This window comes from Salvelinus alpinus, chromosome 1 (assembly GCF_045679555.1).
Source record: "Salvelinus alpinus chromosome 1, SLU_Salpinus.1, whole genome shotgun sequence".
In the NCBI taxonomy this organism is placed as follows: domain Eukaryota; kingdom Metazoa; phylum Chordata; class Actinopteri; order Salmoniformes; family Salmonidae; genus Salvelinus; species Salvelinus alpinus.
The window spans coordinates 60,138,577-60,165,857 of record NC_092086.1 but is presented as its reverse complement, the minus strand read 5'-3'; the positions used below and the strand labels follow the sequence as shown (position 1 = coordinate 60,165,857).

The following is a 27,281-nucleotide window of genomic DNA, read 5'->3' as shown; positions in this document are numbered from 1 at the left end:
CTACGTAAGGCAATCAAACAAGCAAAGCGTCAGTATAGAGACAAAGTGGAGTCGCAATTCAATGGCTCAAACATGAAACGTATGTGGCAGGGTCTACAGACAATCACGGATTACAAAAATAAAACCAGCCCCGTCGCGGACATTGATGTCTTGCTCGCAGACAAATTAAAAACGTATTTGCACGCTTTGAGGTCAATACAGTGCCACTGACACGGCCCGCTATCAAGGGCTCTCCTTTTCCGTGGCCAACGTGAGTAAAACACTTAAATCTGTTAAACCTCACAATGCTGCCAGCCCAGACGACATCCCTAGCCGTGTCCTCAGAGCATGCACAGACCAGCTGGCTGGTGTGTTTATGGACATATTCAATCAATCCCTATCCCAGTCTACTGTCCCCACATGCTTCAAGATGGCCACCATTGTTCCTGTTCCCAAGAAAGCTCAGGTAACTGAACTAAATGACTATTGTCATCATGAAGTGCTTTGAGAAACTAGTCAAGGATCATATTTTATTTTTATTTATTTCATCTTTATTTAACCAGGTAGGCTAGTTGAGAACAAGTTCTCATTTGCAACTGCGACCTGGCCAAGATAAAGCATAGCAATACGAGACATACAACACAGAGTTACACATGGAATAAACAAAACATACAGTCAATAATACAGTAGAAAAATATGTCTATATACAATGTGAGCAAATGAGGTGAGATAAGGGAGGTAAAGGCAAAAAAAGGCCATGGTGGCGAGGTAAATAAAATATAGCAAGTAAAACACTGGAATGGTAGATTTGCAGTGGAAGAATGTGCAAAGTAGTAATATAAATAATGGGGTGCAAAGGAGCAAAATAAATAAATAAAATACAGTAGGGGAGTCTGCCAATAAGAATGTGGTGATTAACAGAGTCGAAAGCCTTGGCTAGGTCGATGAATTTGGTCTCTTATCGATGGCGGTTATAATGTCGTTTAGGACCTTGAGCGTGGCTGAGGTGCACCCACGACCAGCTCTGAAACCAGATTGCATAGCGGAGAAGGTACGGTGGGATTCGAAATGGTCGGTAATCTGTTTGTTAACTTGGCTATCGAAGACCTTAGAAAGACAGGGTAGGATAGATATAGGTCTGTAGCAGTTTGGGTCTAGAGTGTCACCCCCTTTGAAGAGGGGGATGACCGCGGCACCTTTCTTGTTCTGAGAAATGAAGACTATTCCATGCGAGAAACTGCCAAGTAACTGAAGATCTCGTACAACGCTGTGTACTACTCCCTTCACAGAACAGCGCAAACTGTCTCTAACCAGAATAGAAAGAGGAGTGGGAGGCCCCAGTGCACAACTGAGCAAGAGGACACGTACATTAGAGTGTTTAGTTTGAGAAACAGACGCTTCGCAAATCCTCAACTGGCAGCTTCAATAAATAGTACCCGCAAAACACCAGTCTCAACGTCAACAGTGAAGAGGCGACTCTGGGATGCTGGCCTTCTAGGCAGAGTTTCAAAGAAAAAGCCATATCTCAGACTGGCCAAGAAAAATAAAATATTAAGATGGGCAAAACAACACAGATACTGGACAGAGGAACTCTGCCTAGAAGGCCAGAATCCTGGAGTCGCCTCTTCCCTAAGCTAAGGACCCTGGGTCTAAACACCTCCCTCTGCAACTGGATCCTGGACTTCCTGACTGGCCGTCCCCAGGTGGTAAGGGTAGGTAACAACACATCCGCCACGCTGATCCTCAACACAGAGGCCCCTCCTGTACTCCCTGTTCACTCATGACTGCACGGCCAGGCACGACGCCAACACCATCATTAAGTTTGCCGATGACACAACAGTGGTAGGCCTGATCACCGACAACGACGAGACAGCCTATAGGGAGGAGGTCAGAGACCTGGCCATGTGGTGCCAGAACAACAACCTCTCCTTCAACGTGCTCAAGACAAAGGAGATGATTGTGGACCACAGGAAAAAGAGGACAGAGCACGCCCCCATTCTCATCGACGGGGCTGCAGTGGAACAGGTTGAGAGCTTCAAGTTCCTTGGTGTTCACATCACCAACAAACTAACATGGTCCAAGCACACCAAGACAGTCGTGAAGAGGGCACGACAAAACCTATTCCCCCTCAGGAGATTGAAAAGATTTGGCATGGGTCCTCAGAAGGTTATACAGCTGCACCATCGAGAGCATCCTGAATGGTTGCATCACTGCCTGGTATGGCAACTGCTCGGCCTCCGACCGCAAGGCACTACAGAGGGTAGTACATCACTGGGGCCAACCTTACATTTACATTTACATTTAAGTCATTTAGCAGACGCTCTTATCCAGAGCGACTTACAAATTGGTGCATTCACCTTATGATATCCAGTGGAACAGCCACTTTACAATAGTGCATCTAACTCTTTTAAGGGGGAGGGGGGGGTTAGAAGGATTACTTTATCCTATCCTAGGTATTCCTTAAAGAGGTGGGGTTTCAGGTGTCTCCGGAAGGTGGTGATTGACTCCGCTGACCTGGCGTCGTGAGGGAGTTTGTTCCACCATTGGGGTGCCAGAGCAGCGAACAGTTTTGACTGGGCTGAGCGGGAACTGTACTTCCTCAGAGGTAGGGAGGCGAGCAGGCCAGAGGTGGATGAACGCAGTGCCCTTGTTTGGGTGTAGGGCCTGATCAGAGCCTGAAGGTACGGAGGTGCCGTTCCCCTCACAGCTCCGTAGGCAAGCACCATGGTCTTGTAGCGGATGCGAGCTTCAACTGGAAGCCAGTGGAGAGAGCGGAGGAGCGGGGTGACGTGAGAGAACTTGGGAAGGTTGAACACCAGACGGGCTGCGGCGTTCTGGATGAGTTGTAGGGGTTTAATAGCACAGGCAGGGAGCCCAGCCAACAGCGAGTTGCAGTAGTCCAGACGGGAGATGACAAGTGCCTGGATTAGGACCTGCGCTGCTTCCTGTGTGAGGCAGGGTCGTACTCTGCGAATGTTGTAGAGCATGAACCTACAGGAACGGGTCACCGCCTTGATGTGAGTTGAGAACGACAGGGTGTTGTCCAGGATCACGCCAAGGTTCTTAGCACTCTGGGAGGAGGACACAATGGAGTTGTCAACCGTGATGGCGAGATCATGGAACGGGCAGTCCTTCCCCGGGAGGAAGAGCAGCTCCGTCTTGCCGAGGTTCAGCTTGAGGTGGTGATCCGTCATCCACACTGATATGTCTGCCAGACATGCAGAGATGCGATTCGCCACCTGGTTATCAGAGGGGGGAAACCTTCCTGCCATCCAGGACCTCTATACCAGGCGGTGTCAGAGGAAGGCCCAACAAATTGTGAAAGACTCCAGCCTCCCTAGTCATAGACTGTTTTCTCTGCTACCTAATGGCAAGCGGTACCGGAGCGCCATGTCTAGGTGCAAGAGGCTTCTAAACAGCTTCTACCCCCAAGCCATAAGACTCCTGAGCACCTAATCAAATGGCTATCCAGACTATTTGCATTGCCCCCCCTCTTTTACACCGCTGCTACTCTCTGTTGTTATCATCTAAGCATAGTCACTTTAATAACTCTACCCACATGTACATATTACCTCAACTAACCGGTGCCCCGCACATTGACTCTGCACCGGTACCCCCATGGATATGGTCTCCCTATTGTTATTTTACTGCTGCTCTTTATTTACTTGTTACTTTTAATTCTTATTCTTATCCGTATTTTTTTTTTAACTGTATTGTTGGTTAGGGGCTCGTAAGTAAGCATTTCACTGTAAGGTCTACACCTGTTGTATTCGGCGCATGTGACTAATAACATTTTATTTGATTCTTACAATGAATTCGGTGAGTAGAATGTTCAGACCAATAAGGGAACAGTACACATATCAATTCAGCCAATTGCAATGCTAGAAAAAGCATAGTGGGCTGGACTCCCTTCACATAAGGTTGTAGTTGTATGCATGTTTGCTAGTGCTGGATATTCCGGGTCTTTTCATTTGTCTCCATTAATTTAAAAGAGACGGCTCATTTGGCTCCCAAACGGCCCTTCATTCAAAATGCTTAACAATCGACCTAGAACCATGATTTTTTTGAACCACCTAGAACCAATCTCCAATGTGAAGGCCAAAAAGTAGGCTACCATTATGTCAGATCGTGAAATGCACGTTCAAATACATTTTTTACCTTGACAAATGATTAGATCCCCTAATAACGCACTGCAAAAATGAACGTGGACCAGAATGTACGCGCTCTCCCAACTAATTATTGTTTCTGCAATGAGGATTCACCCTCTTAGAGAATTAATTTACCTGCAGATAATCGTTGTTTTGAGCTCAAGAAGCAGTAGTAGCAGTATGCAAATCAGGGACCCTAATGAACGGCTCTGTCAGCGATGCGATATGATTCCCGACACGTTCACCAAAAATAACAGTTTTTTCGCGAAAAAGGGAATCGGACAGAAGGCTCATGCTGTCAAAATGTGCTTGAACCCGAAAGTGCGGCAAGTGATGTGTGTGATAATGTATGGAAAATAGTGAAATCAAAGAATGGAACAAAATGAGCACAATTTGTAGTAAAATGCCACAAAATCTACCTTCTTCACAATGAGTGTATCCAGATCACCCGATTAGCAACTGGTTGCAATGCATCCACTGCCATAGCTTCAACACTGTTGCCTACTGCCCTTTTGACTCTCTTCACCGCCTCCACATAGGAGATCTGCTGCGCAGCCTTGATCCTTGACCTCCTTCATCCTGACATGATCCCCACCACAGTTGCAACATTTTCCATTCATAGATTATTCAATATCATACTTTGCCCGTCTGCAAACATTTGACACGTGACCATATCCTTTACAAACCTAATGGTTTGGACACAAATTCTCTCACCGCTTACCTCACATATCCAAGCTTCACATATTCAGGTAGATTCTCCTCAAACAACAATAATATCGCCAGGCTTTTCTCCTTGACCGCTCCTGGGATTTTCTGACTAAGGTACTCATCTATATCCAATGAGACTCCAGCTATAACTCCTTTGGCAGGCGCCCTGCTCAGAAGATCAATACATGTTACTTCTGACGTGGACAATTTTGACAGATTCTGTGCATGCTTCTTCTGTTCTTCATCAACACAATTAACCCAAACAAGGCTGCTTCTAGTCACCTTGATTGAATCCACCTTTCCCACTGTTTCTTCACAGTCCTCGACATTACAAATGGATTTCCCAAATGAATCTCCTTTTCCAAAAAACGCAACCCAATAAGAAATGCATTATTGGACCGGTCCTTGCATTTATAGCCACAGTGATTAATTGTGCAGCACAAGTGTCTAAGAAGTCAAAGAAGCTGGATATCATTATATCCGCAGCCGATACGTTTTTGGGGCTCCAAGACTTCACGGCAGAAGCACTACAAGGACTTTTGTCGCTAGGAAATGTCCCGCCCTCACATGAGGCTTCTGAGCCTGTGTTGGGACCTGATTTAGAATGAGGTTTTTACAGAAAAGCAGGTTGATTTTGTTTAGTTAATTTATTTTTTGTTAGTTTTTATATTTTATTTGTACCCAAATGTTTTCCTTTTTTGTATCTTTATTATCCACCGCACAGTAGGTGGCAGAATGCACATTTAATTGTTGCCACCGCCATTATACCATAGAAGAAGAAGATGACGACACTTTCCGAGGTGAGCAGGATGCTTATTAGATGGAGTTACTGTACATTGAGCAGTGGTGGAAAAGTACTAAAAGTAAAGACACCTTAATAGAAAATGACTCAAGTAAAAGTCACCCAGTAAAATACTACTTGAGTAAGTCTAAAAGTATTTGTTTTTTTTAAATACTTAAGTATAAAAAGTAAAAGTATAAATCATTTTCAAATTCCTTATATTAAGCAAACCAGATGGCACAATTTTTTAAACTTTTTTATTGATGGTTAGCCAGGGGCACACTCCAACACTCAGACATAATTTACAAACAAAGAATTTGTGTTTTGTGACACTGCCAGATCAGATGCAGTAGGGATGACCAGGGATGTTCTCTTGATAAGTGTGTGAATTGGACCATTTTCCGGTCAAAATGTAACTAGTACTTTTGGGTGTCAGGGAAAATGTATGAAGTAAAAAGTACATTATTTTCTTTCGGAATGTAGTGAAGTAAAAGTTGACAAAAATATAAATAAAGTACAGATACCCCCAAAAATACTTAAGTAGTACTTTAAAGTATTTTTACTTAAGTACTTTACACAACTGACATTGGGATGCCACCGTACTGCATTCAAAGTCGGGGGAAGAGGAATATTGGGACAGGGAGGAATGGAGGGGAAAAAAGAGGCTGATGAAAATTAGGTTGAATTTAAATTTGAGGAAAATGGTGATAAAAAATGGAGAGATGGGGTGTCGAATAAGATTGGTATCAAGTGCAAACAGAGTGAGCCGAGCTTCATACCTTGTTTTGGAGGTGAAATGGAAGTGGGTGAGTTAAGTGAGTTGGAAGGTGTGGTGAAGAGCTCGGAACCCGAACCTGGCATCAATGGATATGATAAAGAAGAATTTGATAAAGAAGAGAAATTCGATCCTTGCCTTTTGGCGAGATGCATTTGTGGTTTCAGGGTGGGTGGGAAAGCTTGCCTACGTAGCTGTGAGGGGAACGGCACCTCCGTACCTTCAGGCTCTGATCAGGCCCTACACCCAAACAAGGGCACTGCGTTCATCCACCTCTGGCCTGCTCGCCTCCCTACCTCTGAGGAAGTACAGTTCCCGCTCAGCCCAGTCAAAACTGTTCGCTGCTCTGGCACCCCAATGGTGGAACAAACTCCCTCACGACGCCAGGTCAGCGGAGTCAATCACCACCTTCCGGAGACACCTGAAACCCCACCTCTTTAAGGAATACCTAGGATAGGATAAAGTAATCCTTCTAACCCCCCCCCCCCCTTAAAAGAGTTAGATGCACTATTGTAAAGTGGTTGTTCCACTGGATATCATAAGGTGAATGCACCAATTTGTAAGTCGCTCTGGATAAGAGCGTCTGCTAAATGACTTAAATGTAAAAAATGTAAATGTAAAGCAGTTGAATCAGTGAAGGTAACCTGTAGTGGACTTGTGATATTTGTTTTTGTGTTTCTTCTCGCCAAAGGGAGCGGGCGCCACATGTTCGCAACTTGGGTCAAGATATGTTTCTTGCTTTGCTCTTAGACACATGGCACCATTGGAAGGAGTGATTTCTGGGGTAGCGTTAAGTATGGAGGTGGAGCAATTGAAGTTGCAGATTCCTGGTGTTTGTGATGCCAACCGTTTGGTGCAACACAAACCCGGTGGTGAGCGCGGTTAAACAGAGGAATCACTGTCAGTCGTTTTGAGTCGGAGTCTTTACCCGACAAGGGCATGTTAGGATATATCAGTTATCCTGTTAGAGCTTTTGGGTTGAATCCACTACGCTGTTTCAGGTGCAACGTTTATGGTCATGTTGCAGCAGTTTGAAGAAGGGAGATTCCAAGATGTGCAGGAGGGCATGGGATAAAGGACTGTGTAGTTTTGGTGGATAAAGTTGTGTGTGTCAACTGTAGGGGTGCCCATGTTGCTAAGGATTGGAAGTGTCCGGTGCGAGAGAGGTAGGTTGAGGTGGCTGGAGTCATAGTACACAAGGTGTCGTATGCGGAGGCAGTGAACAAAGTAGAGGAGGATAGGTCAAAGGATCCTGAGAGGATCCCTGTGAGTAGTAGTTGGCCTATCAGAGTGATAGGCCAACGAGTAATATATGCTTCAGCAAATGTTGGATTCTTAGAGTTCATAGCAATGGTTATCAACTGTACCGCAGAAATAGAATGTAAATCACAGAAAATAGATTTAATAGTCCTGATTCCTGTGACTAATCAATTTTTGGCTATTTAACCTCTGAATATCAGCTAACCAACTTTATCAGGAGTTATTGCGAGCCTATTTGCAATGTGTTTACACAGTGGGAAATGCAGAAGTATTTAATTTTTTCGCTATGATCAGCTTGTCAAAAATTGACGGATACAAACTTGAAACCACTGATCATGACAATGGGGTGAAACTCCTGGACAACAGTTGTGATTGTCCACTCCATATTGTCCATTTTACTTTGACCTGTCCTGTTTTTAGGATATGTTGTTTGTTAACATGACAGCTCATTAATCAGGTTAGGCTATTTGATCAGAGAAACCTGCATGATGCAAAAAGTGTCCATCTCATTACATTGTCATACATTTTATCTCCAGGCTGTAGGCTACAGAAAAGGCCACATACAATTTTTTTTACCATATCCTATATGTTTTACATTTTTGTTAGAGAATTTTCGGGATGGAACGTTGGTGGAGCGCTTCAAAGATGCATCTCACCAACAGCACCCTGGAGAGGCGCGCTGGGAATGGACAAGCAAAATATTTAGCACCCCTGCCTTTGACAATTTGGGCACTGCTTATCAAAGGGCTAACGTTGAGGAATCCTTCTTCTTTGGAGATAAACTGCAGTGCAGTTGGCATCAAATATGTTGCATTACCGCCCCCAACTGGACTATAATATAAATCCATCAGCGCTCACCTAAAAAGCCCATATGCCACTGGTTGAGAGAAATTGTCATTGTTTTGGGCAGAATTATGTGAGGTTTTATGTGTGTTGTTGGAAGTGCGTCTTGGTCAGTTTAGCTCAGAAAAGGCAATCTGCCGCCACAGGCGACTGCCTAATGAGCGGTGGGAATATGAGATATGACTTCAGAAGAGTTAGAGGGTGTGTTGAGTGTCCCGTGCTTCCAGGCCGTTGGCATGGTGCAGGAGCAATAGGGTCAAAGTAGCGGAATGGGGTAGTGGATTTTTAATGAGTGTAGGGTTAGTTGGAAGGTTTTTATTTTTCCTCTTTTGTATCACATGTACAATGGATTTATATTATAGTCCAGTTGGGGGCGGTAATGCAACATTTGATGCCAACTGCAATGCAGTTTAACTCCAAAGAAGAAGGATTCCTCAACGTTAGCCCACGCGGGTTGTTGTTTCGAAGGAATCCGCGCTAGTTATAAGCACCAATAACAAGAAGATCATGGGGAAAAATAAACAGACGAAACCCGCAGAGGCATTTAAACAAGGTGCTACGACTGGGCAACATCCAAGGTAACGCTGACCAGCTGGTTCGCTCTTTGTCGTACAGGCTTGCTAGCTATCTAAGTTAGCATGCTAGCTATCTTGAGAGTTAGTTAGCAATGAGCACTCGGGAGGCCGGCGTCCCTCCAGTCCAGCGCTTTCTTGCCAATCGCCTCATTCACTGGGCGCCCGTGATAAACCTCATTGTCATGTGGCAGCGGTGCTAGTGCCGTTTTCCTCATCCGGCGACACTACAGCTGCCAGTCGGAGGCAAGACCCCTTTTCAGCATCTAGTCAGCAGCATGCGTACTCCCTCACCACACAGGGTTGGGTAGGTTACTTTATAAATGTAATCCGTTAGTTCCTAGTTACCTGTCAAATTGTAATCAACGTAACTTTTGGATTACCCAAACTCAGTAACGTAATCTGATTACATTCTGTTACTTTTAGATTACTTTTCCCTTAAGAGGCATTAGAAGAAGACAAAAATGTATGTTACCAATTGAACCACATCTATTGCAGGATAAATCAATGTTAAAAGTTATATAGCTGGGCATATGGATGTTACATTTTACTTTATGGGTTGGTTATGTAGGCTTCTTCTAACCCATCACTTTCTACTACATATAACGTAAACTCACCCCATTCCGTACAAATGTGCGCAACCGCAACATTCAAACGAGGCTACAAAGAAAACTAATGGGACTGTAGCGACTGTGTTGACTTCAAAGTCGGGGGTGTGAACTAGGTTTCTATTCAAGCGTTGATCGACATGGTAATGGCTCTATAGTATTGGAGAAAAGTTGAAAACACGGACCCTCCGTTACATCGTGACGTGTCATGTCGTAACGTACAGCACGCATAAAGCAACTATTTCTGTCTTACAATCTCTCTCCACCAGGTGTAGCACTTCTCTCATCGTTTATAAACAAGAAATGGACAGTGGCGGGGGTAAGGGGGGGATACCTAGTCATTTTTTTGTGTCATCGTTGCATGCGATCAATATTCTCAAAGCCGCTGTTTACTTCTAAGATCATTTTAGCACTGCCCTAAAAACCCGATTCAAATTCGACAAACCTTCAAATAGGTATGTAATGACACATTATATAAACTCTTTATAGTGTTTCATTTACATTTTAGATGTGATAAGTTGGACAGATCGAGTGAAAAAAAGCAATTTTCCCACACAACATCTCTCCTTCTCACTATCACGCATTGGTTTCGCTTCCCCACCCGCCATTTTTTTTAAAAAGACCCGACGGGGCTCATTGCCTGCTTGAATTATGCAGAAACGGGCAGCATTTAAGTCATGTAATTGATCATGTTGGAAAGGGGAGAAATTGTGCTTTACAATGGTATTAAAATTACAGTTGATCTGGAAGTATTACGTTTTTGGGGCGCTAAAATAAGGACAATTGTACGGACCAAGGCGATGTACGAGTTTACGTTAATAATACGATAACATTTTACTTGGTTTTTAATGTAAAGATATATCAGAATTCCAATAAATGTTATACCCCCTTGATCTTCAAGAATAGGACTTGGAAATGTGGAAGTATAGAATAGCTGAATTGTTTTACCTGAGCATAACCCCAAAATTATGGATTTATTACGCAGCCCTACTCTGTTGTTTATGATTTTGTCATTGAGGGCTGATTGGGCTTATTGATTCGAGTTGAAAAATAAATGCTGCGCTCATGGAAATGGCATGCTTGAGCACTACTGGAAAAGGCCATATGCTGCATTTGCTATAGGCCTAATGTTAAACGTTTTGTTGGTGACACTTTAATGTCTTGATAATCCACAGATGAAACAATAACAATGGTCTCCCCGTCTCTGTTTTGGTAAAAAGCTGAGTGATGGGCCTGGAGAAATGTAACCACTCTCAGATTAATAGACAGAGTCAAATGTTTGGACACACCTACTCATTCCAGGGTTTTTATTTTATTTTTACTATTTTCTCATTGTAGAATAATAAGACATCAAAACTATGAAATGACACACATGGAATCATGTAGTAACCAAAAAAGTGTTAAACAAATCAAAATATATTTGAGATTCTTCAAAGTAGCCACCCTTTGGTTTGATGACACCGTTGCACACTTTTGGCATTCTCAACCAGCTTCATGGGGTAGTCACCTGGAATGCATTTCAATGTGCCTTGTTAACAGTTAATTTGTGGAATTTCTTTCCTTAATGCGTTTTAGCCAATCAGTTGTGTTGTGACAAGGTAGGGGTGGTATACAGAATATAGTCCTATTTGGTAAAAGACAAAGTCCATATTATGGAAAGAACAGCTAAAATAAGCAAAGAGAAACAACAGTCCATCATTACTTTAAGACATGAAGGTCAGTCAATCAGGAAAATGTCAAGAACTTTGACAGTTTCTTCAAGTGCAGTTGCAAAAACCATCAAGCGCTATGATCAAATCAAATCAAGTTTATTTTATATAGCCCTTCGTACATCAGCTAATATCTCGAAGTGCTGTACAGAAACCCAGCCTAAAACCCCAAACAGCAAGCAATGCAGGTGTAGAAGCACGGTGGCTAGGAAAAACTCCCTAGAAAGGCCAAAACCTAGGAAGAAACCAGGCTATGAGGGGTGGCCAGTCCTCTTCTGGCTGTGCCGGGTGGAGATTATAACAGAACTATGCCAAGATGTTCAAAATATTCATAAGTGACAAGCATGGTCAAATAATAATCATGAATAATTTTCAGTTGGCTTTTCATAGCCGATCATTAAGAGTTGAAAATAGCAGGTCTGGGACAGGTGGCGGTTCCATAACCGCAGGCAGAACAGTTGAAACTGGAATAGCAGCAAGGCCAGGTGGACTGGGGACAGCAAGGAGTCATCATGCCCGGTAGTCCTGACGTATGGTCCTAGGGCTCAGGTCCTCCGAGAGAGAGAAAGAAAGAGAGAATTAGAGAGAGCCAAGATTTTCAAAATGTTCATAAATGACAAGCATGGTCAAATAATAATCAGGAATAAATATCAGTTGGCTTTTCATAGCTGATCATTAAGAGTTGAAAACAGCAGGTCTGGGACAGGTAGGGGTTCCATAACCGCAGGCAGAACAGCTGAAACTGGAATAGCAGCAAGGCCAGGCGGACTGGGGACAGCAAGGAGTCATCATGCCCGGTTTGCCGTGACGTATGGTCCTAGGGCTCAGGTCCTCCGAGAGAGAGAAAGAAAGAGAGAATTAGAGAGAGCCAAGATTTTCAAAATGTTCATAAATGACAAGCATGGTCAAATAATAATCAGGAATAAATATCAGTTGGCTTTTCATAGCCGATCATTAAGAGTTGAAAACAGCAGGTCTGGGACAGGTAGGGGTTCCATAACCGCAGGCAGAACAGCTGAAACTGGAATAGCAGCAAGGCCAGGCGGACTGGGGACAGCAAGGAGTCATCATGCCCGGTTTGCCGTGACGTATGGTCCTAGGGCTCAGGTTCTCCGAGAGAGAGAAAGAAAGAGAGAATTAGAGAGAGCCAAGATTTTCAAAATGTTCATAAATGACAAGCATGGTCAAATAATAATCAGGAATAAATATCAGTAGGCTTTTCATAGCTGATCATTAAGAGTTGAAAACAGCAGGTCTGGGACAGGTAGGGGTTCCATAACCGCAGGCAGAACAGCTGAAACTGGAATAGCAGCAAGGCCAGGCGGACTGGGGACAGCAAGGAGTCATCATGCCCGGTTTGCCGTGACGTATGGTCCTAGGGCTCAGGTCCTCCGAGAGAGAGAAAGAAAGAGAGAAAGAGAGAATTAGAGAGAGCCAAGATTTTCAAAATGTTCATAAATGACTAGCATGGTCAAATAATAATCAGGAATAAATATCAGTTGGCTTTTCATAGCCGATCATTAAGAGTTGAAAACAGCAGGTCTGGGACAGGTAGGGGTTCCATAACCGCAGGCAGAACAGCTGAAACTGGAATAGCAGCAAGGCCAGGCGGACTGGGGACAGCAAGGAGTCATCATGCCCGGTTTGCCGTGACGTATGGTCCTAGGGCTCAGGTTCTCCGAGAGAGAGAAAGAAAGAGAGAACGAGAGAATTAGAGAGAGCATACTTAAATTCACACAGGACACTGGATAAGATAGGAGAAGTACTCCAGGTATAACCAACTGACCCTAGCCCCCCGACACATAAACTACTGTAGCATAAATACTGGAGGCTGAGACAGGAGGGGTCAGGAGACACTGTGGCCCCATCAGAAGAAACCCCCGGACAGGGCCAAACAGGAAGGATATAACCCCACCTACTTTGCCAAAGCAAAGCACATGATGAAACTGGCTCTCATGAGGACCGCCACAGGAATGGAAGACCCAGAGTTACTTCTGCTGCAGAGGATAAGTTCATTAGAGTTAACTGCATCTCAGATTGCAGCCCAAATAAATGCTACAGAGTTCAAGTAACAGAAACATCTCAACATCGACTGTTCAGAGGAGACTGCGTGAATCAGGCCTTCATGGTTGAATTGCTGCAAATAAACCACTACTAAAAGACACCAATAAGAAGAACACGAAGAACAAAAAACACGAGCAATGAACATCAGACCAGTGGAAATCTGCCTTTTGGTCTGATGAGTCCAAATTTGAGATTTTTGGTTCCAACCGCCATGTCTCTGTGAGACACAGAGTAGGTGAACGGATCTCTGTATGTGTGGTTCCCACCGTGAAGCATGGAGGAGGTGGTGTGGGGGTGCTTTGCTGGTGACACTGTCTGTGATTTTATTTAGAATTCAAGGCATACCTAACCAGCATTCTGCAGTGATTCGCCATCCTATCTGTTTTGTGCTTAGTTGGACTATCACTGTTTTTCAACAGGACAATGACCCAACACCTCCAGGCTGTGTAAGGGCTATTTTACCAAGAAGGAGAGTGAGGAGTGCTGCTCCTGGCCTCCACAAACATCTGACCTCAACACAATTAAAATGGTTTGGGATGAGTTGGACCGCAGAGTGAAGAGGAAATCAGCCAACAAGTGCTCAGCATATGAGGGAACTCCTTCAAGACGGGTTGGAAAAGCATTCCATGTGGAGCTGGTTGAGAGAATGCCAAGAGTGCAAAGCTGTCATCAAGGCAAAGGGTGGCTACTTTGAAGAATCTCAAATATAAAATATATTTTGATTTGTTTAAAAAAAAAATGGGTTTTGACTGGTACTGTATACCTCTTTTTAATAATTTTTTTTATTTTTTAAACACTGATACTGGAGACCTTCAGATGAGTCTTGTAAGCAAAACAGAGAACACCATTGTGTTCGTGAGAGTCAAATTTCAATAGAGTGGTGTTATTCGTTGTAGGCCAAACTGTTCAGATGCTACATACGATTTTGTGAGAAGACCAATTTTCGGATTTGTCTCATGGTCTGACAAACACCGCTCTAGCTCTGCCACCTTTCACTGCAGATGCGGAAGGGCGATATCGGCAGATGCAATGGATTGAGATGCAGCCCTGGCAAAAACACAGTTGTCTCTAGCTTAAACAGACAGATTTCTTTTGGGGGGGTACTTTTTACCCCTTTTTTTCTCCCCAATTTTGAGATATCAATTGGTAGTTAGTCTTGTCCCATCTCTGCAACTCCCGTACGGACTCAGGAGAGGCGAAGATCGAGAGCCATGCGTCTTCCGAAACATGACCCTGCCAAGCTGCACTGCTCGCTTAAGCCGGAAGCCAGCCGCACCAATGTGTCCAAGGAAACACTTTACAACTGGCAACCGAAGTCAGCGTGCCTGGCCTGCCACAAGTCGCTAGAGCACGATAGGACAAGGACATCCTGGCCAGCCAAACCCTCCCCTAACCTGGATGACGCTGGGGCAATTGTGCGCTGACTCGTGTCTCCTGGTCGCGGCCGGCTGCAACACAGCCCGGGATCGAACCCGAGTGTAGTGACGGGCACTGTGATGCAGTGTCTTAGACTGCTGCGCCACTCGGGAGGCCTAAACAGACAGATTTTGATGAGGATTTGTTTATTATGTTAATTGTTTTTCTGCAGGGGCATGACCAGTGTAGGCTAAGGGTTAAGCTTGAAAAGCTGGTGAATGGCTGCTTCCTGGGATTAAAGGAGAAAGTCTTCTGTAAAGAAAGACTTCTGCTATAAGGCCATCTGTATTTATCTTTTAATGCTGTCATCTCGGTTTTCATTTGAAGCATCTTTTTATCCTTTGCTTGTTTGTAACAATTGCAAAGACATTGGCAACTTTGTATTTGTAGTCAACTTCGTTCTGAAGTTATCAGCGGTCGCAGAGATAGATAAGCAACTTCATTCTATATTCTTCTGTGTATAAAGTGACCATAGATGCTTTTTTGCCCTTCTAACGACGCACTTACAGTAGCTGTTCTACAAGTGGTCTGAGGCAGCTGTTAAATAATAAGCATTTTCAAGTGCAGTTTTAGTAATGATGGATTTGGGAGATTTTAACGATGCTCCTACTAAGTTTCTAAAGTTTAATTTAGCTTTGAAATGCTTTTGGCAAACCGGGCCTAGGGCCACCGTGTGACGGCTAAAGTGACTGGATTTAAAATATTTTCATAACTCACCAAAGTAAAGAAGTTGCTAGAGTGCTGACAAACTTTTCTCTGTATGCTCAAGCTTCTATTTCTCAAAAATATATCAAATATTTTGAGCACTTTGTTTAACGCCAAACCAGTTATGGTCCATGCACATGCGTCTGATGCACATGCCGCTCGTAGTGCACGTTCAACGCATGCGCATGTACCCGAGATGGCCAAAACATAATGCTGCCACAAATGACCATGTGACCAAATATTGTGATGACTTCTTGTTTACACATGATTTTACTTGGTTTACTTGGACTAAATAAATGTCTTTCTTTTTCCATAAATTAATTGCCCCTCTAGCAAGAAGCCTAAACGAGATGGCAAGCCCAGACAGAAGGAACATCTTGAGCAGATTCCCTTCCGCCTTCGAGAGATTATGAAAAGCAAGGAGAGGATTAAGATGGGGCCCAGCAAGATCAAGAAGATGAAGAAAGGTCAGTCATCATGGAATTCTAACCTTTAATATTGTTCTAAATCCTTGATTAGGCCTATACATGAATGCCCGTAGTATTAGCGAAGGTATTTGATACTTATAAAAACTGACTTGTCTTTCTTAAAAGTTGAATTGAAGCTCTGTCTTCCAGTACTCATTTTCTGTCCTGTTCCTTATATTCTTTACTTGGATCCCATTAGCTGACGCCATCGCCCTCACTCCCAAACCCAAGCCAGGGGAGGCTACAATCGGAGATATCCCTGTTCCACACTTCCGTAGAAAGAAGAAGGAGAGTGAGAAGGCGTACCTGCGGAGGATGGGCAACGAGGCGCAGCACGTCCTCTTCCTCACCAAGAACCAGATAGAGAGACAGCCAGAGAGGGAGCTAGAGGAGCAGGAGAAATCTGCTGGCACCGGGAAATGCAAGTCTGACAAGAAGAAAGAGTGAGTGAAGCCAGACAAACATTCTGTCCCTCAATTCCAACCCAACCCCTAGCCCCTCCTTTCACATAGGCCTACACTTTTGTTAAAACATTTTGGGACTTTGTTGTTTATTGGTTTAACGCAGCGTTTCCCAAACTAGGGGTCGCAAGAGAAACACTGAAATAGAAGGGGGGGGGGAATGCTTTGGTTCACAGAACCGGGGTTACGTCAGTAGCAGCGAGATGCATTTGTAATAAACAGCAGCTTCTTTTTTCTTCCGACACATGTGGCTCTATCTATTGAACGGTTTAAGCTACATCACTGAAAGTTAAGACTCTAAGGAACATGTATATGTCTTCTGTTTCCCACTACCGTGCCCACAATCCGGGCAGGACTCATTAGAACAGAGTAAACAAGACCAAGCACTACATCAGACTGGAGAAAAAAGAACATCAATGTTCTTTTTCTGCACAGAAGATCATACAAAATTATTGCCTGATGATCTTTTGAACTTCTCAATGCCTTTCTAATGCATTTGTCACTTCAAACCATACTTTCTTCAGATTGAAATACTGTGAAGGGTAGAGGTCGACCGATTTCTGATTTTTCAATGCCGATACCGATTATTGGAGGACCAAAAAAAGCCAATACCAATTAATCGGCCGATTTTTATTTATTTATTTGTAATAATGACAATTACAACAATACTGAATGAATACTTTTATTTTAACTTAATATAATACATCAATCAAATAATTTTAGCCTCAAATAAATAATGAAACATGTTGAATTTGGTTTAAATAATGCAAAAACAAAGTGTTGGAGAAGAAAGTAAAAGTGCAATATGTGGCATGTAAAAAAGCTAACGTTTAAGTTCCTTGCTCAGAACATGAGAACATATGAAAGCTGGTGGTTCCTTTTAACATGAGTCTTCAATATTCCCAGGTAAAAAGTTTTAGGTTGTAGTTATTATAGGACTATTTCTCTCTATACCATCTGTATTTCATATACCTTTGACTATTGGATGTTCTTATAGGCACTTTAGTATTGCCAGTGTAACAGTATAGCTTCCGTCCCTCTCCTCGCCCCTACCTGGGCTCGAACCAGGAACACATCGACAACAGCCACCCTCGAAGCATCGTTACCCATCGCTACACAAAAGCCGCGGCCCTTGCAGAGCAAGGGGAACAACTACTACAAGTCTCAGAGCGAGTGACGTCACCGATTGAAACGCTATTAGCGCACACCCCGCTAACTAGCTAGCCATTTCACATCGGTTACACCAGCCTAATCTAATCTCTAAGCTTGGGAGTTGATAGGCATAAACAGCTCAATGCTTGAAGCATTGCGAAGAGCTGCTGGCAAAACGCACGAAAGTGCTGTTTGAATGAATGCTTACGAGCCTGCTGCTGCCTACCACCACTCAGTCAGACTGCTATATCAAATCATAGACTTAATTAAAACATAACAACACACAGAAATACGAGCCTTAGGTCATTAATATGGTCAAATCCGGAAACTATCATTTCGAAAATAAAACGTTTATTCTTTCAGTGAAATGCGGAACCGTTCCGTATTTTATCTACTACTATTAACAGGCACCGCATCGATTATATGCAACGCAGGACAAGCTAGATAAACTAGTAATATCATCATGTAGTTAACTAGTGGTTATGTTAAGATTGATTGTTTTTTATAAGATACGTTTAATGCTAGCTAGCACCTTACCTTGGCTCCTTGCTGCACTTGCGTAACAGGTAGTCAGCCTGCCACGCAGTCTCCTCGTGGAGTGCAATGTAATCGGCCATGATCGGTGTCCAAAAATGCAGATTACCGATTGTTATGAAAACTTGAAATCGGCCCTAATTAATCGGCCATTCCGATTTTAATCGGTCGACCTCTAGTCAAGGGTACTATCGGACTGATTTACAATAGACTGTCATAGCCCCTGGGATCTCAAAAAAACAATGGAACCCTTAGTTTAACGCATCAAACAAAGACTACGTTTAAGGTTGAGTGTGATGTTACCTGCTTTCTACAGCGTGATGACCATGTCAATTTGCCCCCGTGTGATAATAAAGTTGACAAACTATCCAACCCCTTCAGATCTACAGTAGTGTCTAGGAAGGAGGGGTTAGGGGTTGATTTAAAATGAAGCTTTTGTATTTAGTCTAAAATGTAGTTGTCTCAAATTCCATCCGTAATCGTTTGTTCTCTCCTGTGTGACTGCAGATATGATAAAAGCCGGCTGGACAGGCTACATAAGAAGAAGCAGGTCAGACTGGAAGAGAAGGCAGAAAACGACATGTTCATAGGTATGTATGGATTTTCAGCAGAGCGTGCTGTATATCAGGTAATTAGAGATGTATACATGCAGCCACCATCATATTCTCTATCCCTTAACTTTTAGATGAAGTTGCCTTTGGAGAAGTTGCCATGGCACCACCGACTCTGAGTATCAAGCCCAGGAAGGCACTGATCAAGCCCCAGGTAAGTGTGTGTGCATGTGAGCACGTAAAAAGAGCTATCCTCATTTTAATTATATTACTCCCCAGAGGGGTATAATACGATGCAAGCTAGATTACTCGGGATTTGCTTAAGCTAGCCTGCTTTGGTTAGCTAAACATTCCAGCTCAGGCTTTATCCATGTTTACGAAGGTGGATATTGATCGTGCACCTGCCGCCTGCTCAAGCCGAGCTTGTTACTGTGTGCTCATGTCGCACAAGGCTAAGTCATACAAAAGGTTTACTTTGCGTGAAGTTTCAAGTGCATCTTGTCATTACTAAATGTATAATGTGATGCCTTTTTTAATTAATAAAATATTTAATTAGTCCTCTTCCTCAAATGAAGAGGATGATGACGAGAGTGAGGGAATCGGATTTAATTGTTCCTCAACTCGCGGCTCAGGCACTGGGCTCCCCAGTGGCGCAGCGGTCTAATGCACTGCATCTCGGTGCTAGAGGCGTTGCTACATCCTGCTGTAATTGGGAGTCCCATAGGGCGGCCCACGATTGGCCCAGCGGCGCCCAGGGTTGGCTGGTATAGGCCGTGATTGTAAATAAGACTGTGTTCTTAACTGACTTGCCTAGTTAAATACATTTAAAAAAGTTTAAATAATAAAACAATTATTCAGGGTAAGTGGAGTTAGCCCTGACTTAGACTGCCCCGGAGCAGGTTAATTCTGAAGGATTCGTTGCCTGGTTAAAAGGTGAGCCACTTTTGTGTCACCGGTTATCCCGAGTTGAACTCTGAGTTGACCAGTGTTCGCTCGCTAACTCCTCTATCTCACGTCTTAGTACACCACTCTGGCATCTTAGAGTAGTGCTGATCTAGGATCAGTTTTGCCTTTTAGATCCCAATGAATAAGATGTAAAAAATATATTTCACCTTTATTTTGACCGGGAAGTCATACTGAGACTAGGGTCTCTTTTACAGATGAACCCTGCATAAATACTATACATCAAATGTATACAAAATTTCAAACCTATTAAGAAATAGACACATTTATCAACATTGAGGTCTCCGATCATTACTCTGAATGGACCAGGGGTGGACCAGAACATCTCATTTCAGTGAGTCCTGTAAGTTATTCCACATAAAGGGTGCAAAAAAAGATAAACGCAGCTTTACCCAACTCTATGGAGAACGACGGGGCCAAATCCAGTCTTGGGCTTGGTTTATCGACAAAGCCCCCATGGAGAAATTTCGTATCTATCGTCGTTAATTCAATTTAGACTTACAAATGACCAAACCCAGTCTTAGGCTTACTCTCTCCTTACATACGAGGCTCAACCCACTCTTTTATACAAAAGACAATGGTGAGTTCTATAACCATCACCAGTAATAAACCTAAGGGCACAATGGAAAACAGCATCTAGTAGTTTAAGTGTAGATTATGCTGCATGCATATAGATAATATCCCCAGAATCTATAATCGACATAAGTGGCCTGGACAACTTCCTTCCTATTAACAAAAGTCAGACATGCTTTGTTTCTGTAAGAGAACACAACCTTGAACATTAACTTTATCTGCTCATTGACCTTTTTTTTAAATGACAGTTTGTCATCAAGCCAGATACCAAAATATTTGTAGGAAGGAACTCGCTCAATTTGTGTACTGTTCAAACTAGTCATTTACACATTTTTATTTATATCTGGGTTATCTGACCTAGAAAAAAAGCATGTTTTGCATTTAGCATTAAGTTTAGATCCAATAATAACCTCTGCAGTGCTTGAAAATCAGACTTCAAATGTGAAAAGGCTTGGCCAACTGATGGAACAATGGAATAAAACACAAATGAAATATATGTATTTTACAGCATTACCAATGTTATTTATATATACTGAACAAAAATATAAACACAACATGCAACAATTGGAAAGATTTTACTGAGTTCATATAAGGAAATTAGTCAATTGAAATTAATTAATTAGGCCCTAATCTATGGATTTCACATGACTGGGCAGGGGCACAGCCATGGTGGGCCTGAGAGAGCATATGCCCACCAATCAGAATGAGTTTTATCACACAAAAGGAATTTATTATAGACAAAAATATTCTTCAGGTGGCTGGTCTCAGACGATCTCGCAGATAAAGAAGCCAGATGTGGAGGTCCTGGGCTGGCATGGTTACACCAGGTCTGCGGTTATAAGGCCGGTTTTATGTACTGCCAAATTCTCTAAAATGACGGAGGTGGCTTATCGTAGAGAAATTAATATTAAATTCTCTTGCAACAGCTCTGGTGGACATTCCTGCAGTCAGCATGCCAGTTGCACGCTCCCTCAACTTGAGACATCTGTGGCGTTGTGTGACAAAATTGCTCATTTTAATGGCCTTTTATTGTCCCCGGCACAAGGTGCACCTGTGTAATTATCATGCTGTTTAATTAGCTTCTTGATATGCCGCAACTGTCAGGTGGATGGATTATCTTGGCAAAGGAGAAATGCACACTAACAGGGATGTAAACAAATCTGTGGACACAATATGAGAGAAATAAGCGTTTTGTGTGTATGTAACATATTTTATTTCAGCTCATGAATCATGGGACCAACACTTTACATGTTGCATTTATATTTTTGTTCAGTATAGATTGTAAACAGTATTGGGCTGAGTATCGAACCTTGGGCCACCTCTTTATGCGGGGCTTCCGAGTGGCACAGTGGTCTAAGGCACTGCATCTCAGTGCAAGGCACTGCATCTCAGTGGTTCGAATCCAGGCTGCATCGTGATTGGGAGTCCCATAGGTCGGTGCACAATTGGCCCAGCGTCGTCCGGGTTTGGCTGGGGTAGGCCGTCATTGTAAATAAGAATTTGTTCTTAACTGACTTGCCTAGTTAAATAAAAAATTATAATTATAATGATTGTGTAACTCAAAGCTCTCAGATTTGACCCCATCTACTTCGATGGCCTGAGTTTTGACATTGAGATTATTATGAAACCATTGGCAAGTATCAGTACCCAATGCTATTGAGGACAGCTTATTCAACAGAATAACATGGTCTACAGTATCAAAAGCTTTTAACAAGTCTACAAACATGGCAGCACAATTCTTTCTATCTAAGTCATTCGTAAGATCATTTACAACAAGCATGGTAGGCGAAGTGGTGCTATGTTTAGGTCTGAATCCGGATTGATTAACATAGAAATTAACTTGGTTTGTTGACCAATGATTGTAGTAATTTCGCAAGCCTGGAAATGGGTCAGTAATTATTGAGATCACCACTATCTCCGCCCTTATGGAGTGTTATCACAAAAGCTGCTTTCGACACTTATGGAATATTTCCTGATACAGTGTGTTACTGTGCCAGCAATGAGGGGCACTGCATACTTACGCAAATACGGGTCAGCCCCTAATGATTTCTTGGTGGCAATAGCTAATAAGGCAGCAATAACTTATTTCTGTGATTTGCCAAAAAGAAAAACCCTGACTACCATTTACCAAGTCACGTGAGATTGACTGACCAATGGTTCTAATATTTTCGCAAGACAAGGGAGCCTGGAAATGGGTAGATAATTATCAAGATCACTACTATCCACGTCCTTATGGAATGGTAACACAAAAGCTGCATACCACACTTTTGCAATAATTCCACAGATGATCCTAGATCAGCACTCCGACCTTGAGACGCTTTATGAATACAGGCTCGGATGAGTGGGTCTAGACTATTGAATAATGTTAGTCCTTCTTCTCTCTCCCTTCCAGGGTGTGTGTAAGGGTCTCCTGCTGAACTCTCTGCTGGGCCAGACCCAGCTCTCCACAGTCAAGCCGTCCATGGCCAGGCAGAGGATGATGGAGGAGGAGAGGCAGCGGGTGGTGCAAGCCTACCGCCACCTGAAGAAACAGAAGCAGCATCAGCAAGAGGCCAAAGCAGCTGGGATAGAGAAGCTGAAGAACCTCCAGTGAGACTCGTGGTCCCATTCTCTGCCTCGCTCCTCCAAGGTGTTCACTTCTCACTTCTCACACTGTCCAAATAGAGTGATGCAACATTTTTTTATGTGGCTCTATACTCCAGCTATTTTTATTTGAGATCAGGTGACAGCATTCCAATATTCCTTGTACACAATGACTACATCAAGCTTGTGACTCTACAAACCTGTTGGATGCATTTACAGCTTGTTTTGGTTGTTTCAGATTACATGTTGTCCAATCGGAAGTGATTGGTGAATGATGTATTTTGTTTGACTCACTTTTATTGTGAGACGAGATGACGTTTGTGAACACTTCTACATTAATGTGGATGCTACCATGATTATACCATGATTATGAATGAATGATGAGTGAGAAAGTTAGAGGGTCAAAGATCATACCCTCCAAAAATGTTTGTCACCCATTATTGGGAATGGTGAGAGCTTGACATGCTTTGTTTTAGCCTCTAACTTTCTCACTCATTATTCATGATTAAGTCATGTTTTTTCTTAATCATGGCATTATCAGGATTGATTTAGAAGTGTTCAGAAACTTATCTACTCACTTAGAAAATAAAATGACTCCTTTTAGTAAATCAGATAAATATGAAAATACCCTCAAATTAGAGGTGACGTTCTGTACTGTCACCTGATATGAACAATTTATCTCAAATCCAAAATGCTGGAGTACAGAGCCAAATTTTGTGGACTGGTGTAAGACATATGGTGGAGAGTCTGTAAACCCCTGTAGCCTATGCTTAAATCAATGCTTTTTAATTAAATGGAGGTAAGTGAGCAAGTACACATTTCAGGGTGAAAGATGGGGAATTTGGCTGCATTGAAGATGAAGCACCAAATCTAAGTGGAACCACATGGAGGGGACAAGGGTTAGCTCATCTGATCACCAAGCAGTTCATATTCTTCTCCCAATCTACAGTGAGTTTTTGTGGACACTGGGATGGATTCTGGCTAGTATTGAAAGGACCAGACCTCCTGCACATATGGACTGATTCACTGTTTCTCCTTGAATAAGTAGCTTTCCTACCTACCTGCAGGCCTTGCCATTTATGTCAGGTACTTCTGACTGTCGGTGCCACTGTTTTCTGTATTAACTATCTTCTCTTGTGGCAATGCATGACTGCTATGACATGGACTAAATTATGACTCTTTGGGGACTTTAAAACCTCTAACTTTTCCATGCAGTTTGGATGGAATGAACCACATACAGTGCCTTAAGAAAGTATTCAGACCCCTTGACCTTTACCATGTTTTCTTCCGTTAGAGTTTTTCTAAAATTGATTAAATTGATTTTCAATACCCCATAATAACAGAGCAAAAACAGGGTTTTAGAATTTTTTGCTAATTTATTCTAAATATCACATTTACATAGGTATTCAGACCCTTTACTCAGTACTTTGTTGAAGCACCTTTGGCAGCAATTACAGCATCAAGTCTTCTTGGGTATGACGCTACAAGCTTGGCACACCTGTATATGGAGAGTTTCTCCCATTCTTCTCTGCAGATCCTCTCAAGCTCTGTCAGGTTGGATGGGGAGCGTTGCTGCACAGCTATTTTCAGGTCTCCAGAGATGTTCGATCGGGTTCAAGTCCGGGCTCTGGCTGGGCCACTCAAGGACATTTAGAAACCTGTCCCGAAGCCCCTCCTGCATTGTCTTGGCTGTGCTTAGGGTTGTTGTCCTGTTGGAAGGTGAACCTTTGCCCCAGTCAGAGGTCCTGAGCGCTCTGGAGCAGGTTTTCATCAAGGATTTCTCTGTACTTTGCTCCATCTTTGCCTCAATCCTGATGAGTCTCCCAGTCCCTGCTGCTGAAAAACATCCCCACAGCATGATTCTGCCATCACCATGCTTCACCGTAGGGATGGTGCCAGGTTTCCTCCAGACGTGAGTTTTGGCATTCAGGCCAAATATTTCAATCTTGGTTTCATCAGACCAGAGAATCTTGTTTCTCATGGTCTGAGTCTTTAGATGCTTCTGGTAAACTCCAAGCGGGCTATCATGTGCCTTTTACTGAGGAGTGGCTTCCGTCTGGCCACTCTACCATACAGGCCTGATTGGTGGAGTGCTGCATAGATTGTTGTCCTTCTGGAAGGTTCTCCCATCTCCACAGAGGAAGTCTAGAGCTCTGTCACTGACCTTCGGGTTCTTGGTCACCTCCCTGACCAAGGCCCTTCTACCCTGATTGCTCAATTTGGCCGGGCGGCCAGCTCTAGTATGAGTCTCGGTGGTTCCAAACGTCTTCCATTTAAGAATGATGGAGGCCACTGTGTTCTTGGGGACCTTCAATTCTGCAGAAATGTTTTGGTACACTTCCCCAGATCTGTGCCTCAACACAATCCTGTCTCGGTGCTCTACGGACAATTCCTTCAACCTCATGGCTTGGTTTTTGCTCTGACATGCACTGGCAACTGTGGGACCTTATATTGACAGGTGTTTGCCTTTCCAAATCATTGTCCAATCATTTGAATTGACCACAGGTGGACTCCAATCAAGTTGTAGAAACATCTCAAGGATGATCAATGGAAACAGGATGCTCCTGAAGCTTAATTTTGAGTCTGATAGCAAAGAGTCTGAATACTTATGTAAATTAGGTATTTCTTTTTTAAATATTTAATAACTTTGCAAAAATGTAACTTGTTTTTGTTTTGTCATTATGGGATATTGTGTGTAGATTACTGAGGATGATTTTTTTTTTTAATCCATTTTAGAATAAGGTTGTAATGTTACAAAGTGGAAAAAGTCAAGGGGTCTGAATACTTTCCAAAGGCACGGTATTATTTACAGCCCTGCTGTACCGAGCAAGAAAAGTTTGCACCTGCCATTCCCACTAGGTGGTAGTCAGGACAGAAACATCATCGGGGTGCTTCTTATTATGTTATTAGTAATAATAATGATTATTTCTGGAGCGAATGTGGTATTGTTTTGAATAAAATGTAACATTGTAACTACATACGGTTCCCAAATCATTAGGCTATAGCCTGTGTCATTCCTGCAGGTGCTGTTTATGTTATTTGTTGCCAGTATGGCAAGTGGCTCAAATAATGTATTTCGATTGCATTTGTCAATATTTGTACAGAGATGGTAGTTTCACCACTCTAGTTCTAAAATCACATCAGACAGGTGTGGTTTTGTTTCAATGCAGAGGAGCTAATAATTGCTAGTTAATCTATAGAGGAGCTAATTGTAGAGGTTGGGCAGTAGGTAAGGCAGGGGTTTTCTTTTGTTAGACCTACGTAACAGACTCCCTCCACATATCTTAATGATGTCACCAAGCCTAAACAAATCAGCCCGGGACCCTCTGTTTACATCTGCAATCCCAAAAAAGGTTGATTTTACAAGACATGAAAGGACCCATTGTCTGAGGATCTTTGGCCTGGGGAACAACTAATGCAGCCGGCCGGACATGGATATTTCTAGCTGGTTTGTTTAGAGCTTCTGCTGTGTAAGAATCTACAAACATCTCAGGTTACATGGACTTGTTGATATACTTTCATATACCGAAAACAAATATTTACAAACCTTTGTTGGCTCTTTTTTTTTTTTTTTTTTGTCTCCCCGCTTTATCATCCCTATGACAAAGTGACCGTGTACAGCTATACAGAAATAATTGAACAACACACTCTTCTACTGACTGGATGGATGAACTCTGCTGTTTAATCAGTTTGACTGTGGCCACACCTTTGAACATGCCTGATGTTGTATAGGTCTGTCGAGTGTTGTCATGGTGACAGTAAATCCCTGTTGCCCAGTGAGAGAGAGACTGGACAGGTGGTTGTGATTTCTAGTGAAGGCTGGCTGACTGGACTGTATCTGTTAAACTCAATGACCAATATTTTCATTGCTCATAGTTTCAGGGGGGTACTGTACCATAGAATTACATGTGAATAATCTCTATACTCTTTCAAGCCTTCTTGTACCTTTTCAAGCCTTCATGTACCTAAGTCATTCAAGGGTGACTTTGAACACTAGTAGTGATTCACAGGAAGTTTCTGTTCTGTAGATCAAGGCTCAGCCTTTTATTTTCAGTTGAAGTTATTAAGCAGGGACGTGTTTGCTCAGGAAGAAGTAAATGGTAACAAATGGAATGTTGCAGATGCAGTAGAAATGTAATGAATAGAGCTGACATGATTCCTTGTACTCTGTCAGAAATGCATGTCTGTTCTGCACAATCTATTTCTATCTGAACGGACTACTGTGTGTGAACCAGGAATTCCCCATTGCTCCTTGTCTGTTTGGAATCTGTCTCCATGGAAATAACTCATCAGTTATCCATTATGGGTTAGGGCTGTAATCTATGACCCATCATATTGGTGTGGTCAGGAGGTTCAACCACAGTTTTTTTATTTATTTTTATCAGAAAACGAGGCAATGTGTGTCCCAAATGGCACCCTATTTCCTGTA

General features: G+C 42.8%; 1 protein-coding gene across 2 annotated transcripts; it reads left to right on the top strand.

Annotated features, from left to right (window-relative positions):
- Window positions 1–8,738: 8,738 nt before the first annotated feature.
- ccdc137 (coiled-coil domain containing 137) lies at window positions 8,739–23,631 on the top strand. 2 transcript variants are annotated; one of them, XM_071412403.1, is made up of 6 exons: window positions 8,739–9,072; window positions 15,902–16,035; window positions 16,235–16,478; window positions 18,690–18,772; window positions 18,868–18,947; window positions 22,662–23,631. In XM_071412403.1, exons 1-6 carry the CDS (start codon window positions 9,002–9,004, stop codon window positions 22,860–22,862), a joined length of 813 nt encoding a protein of 270 aa, XP_071268504.1. In that variant the 5' UTR covers window positions 8,739–9,001; the 3' UTR covers window positions 22,863–23,631. The 2 variants fall into 2 exon arrangements, with proteins under 2 accessions (XP_071268504.1, XP_071268513.1); XM_071412412.1 differs by having other exon boundaries at window positions 8,926–9,373; window positions 22,662–22,996.
- The last annotated feature ends 3,650 nt before the right edge of the window (window positions 23,632–27,281 follow it).

What these genes read in the sequence shown, in the direction of transcription:
- ccdc137 (XM_071412403.1), top strand. Translation starts at nt 9,002, where the DNA reads ATGGGGAAAAATAAACAGACGAAACCCGCAGAGGCATTTAAACAAGGT. An exon ending in AAGTCTGACAAGAAGAAAGA is followed by an intron (nt 16,479 to 18,689) that starts GTGAGTGAAGCC and finishes GTGTGACTGCAG; the next exon opens with ATATGATAAAAGCCGGCTGG. An exon ending in AGGCACTGATCAAGCCCCAG is followed by an intron (nt 18,948 to 22,661) that starts GTAAGTGTGTGT and finishes TCTCCCTTCCAG; the next exon opens with GGTGTGTGTAAGGGTCTCCT.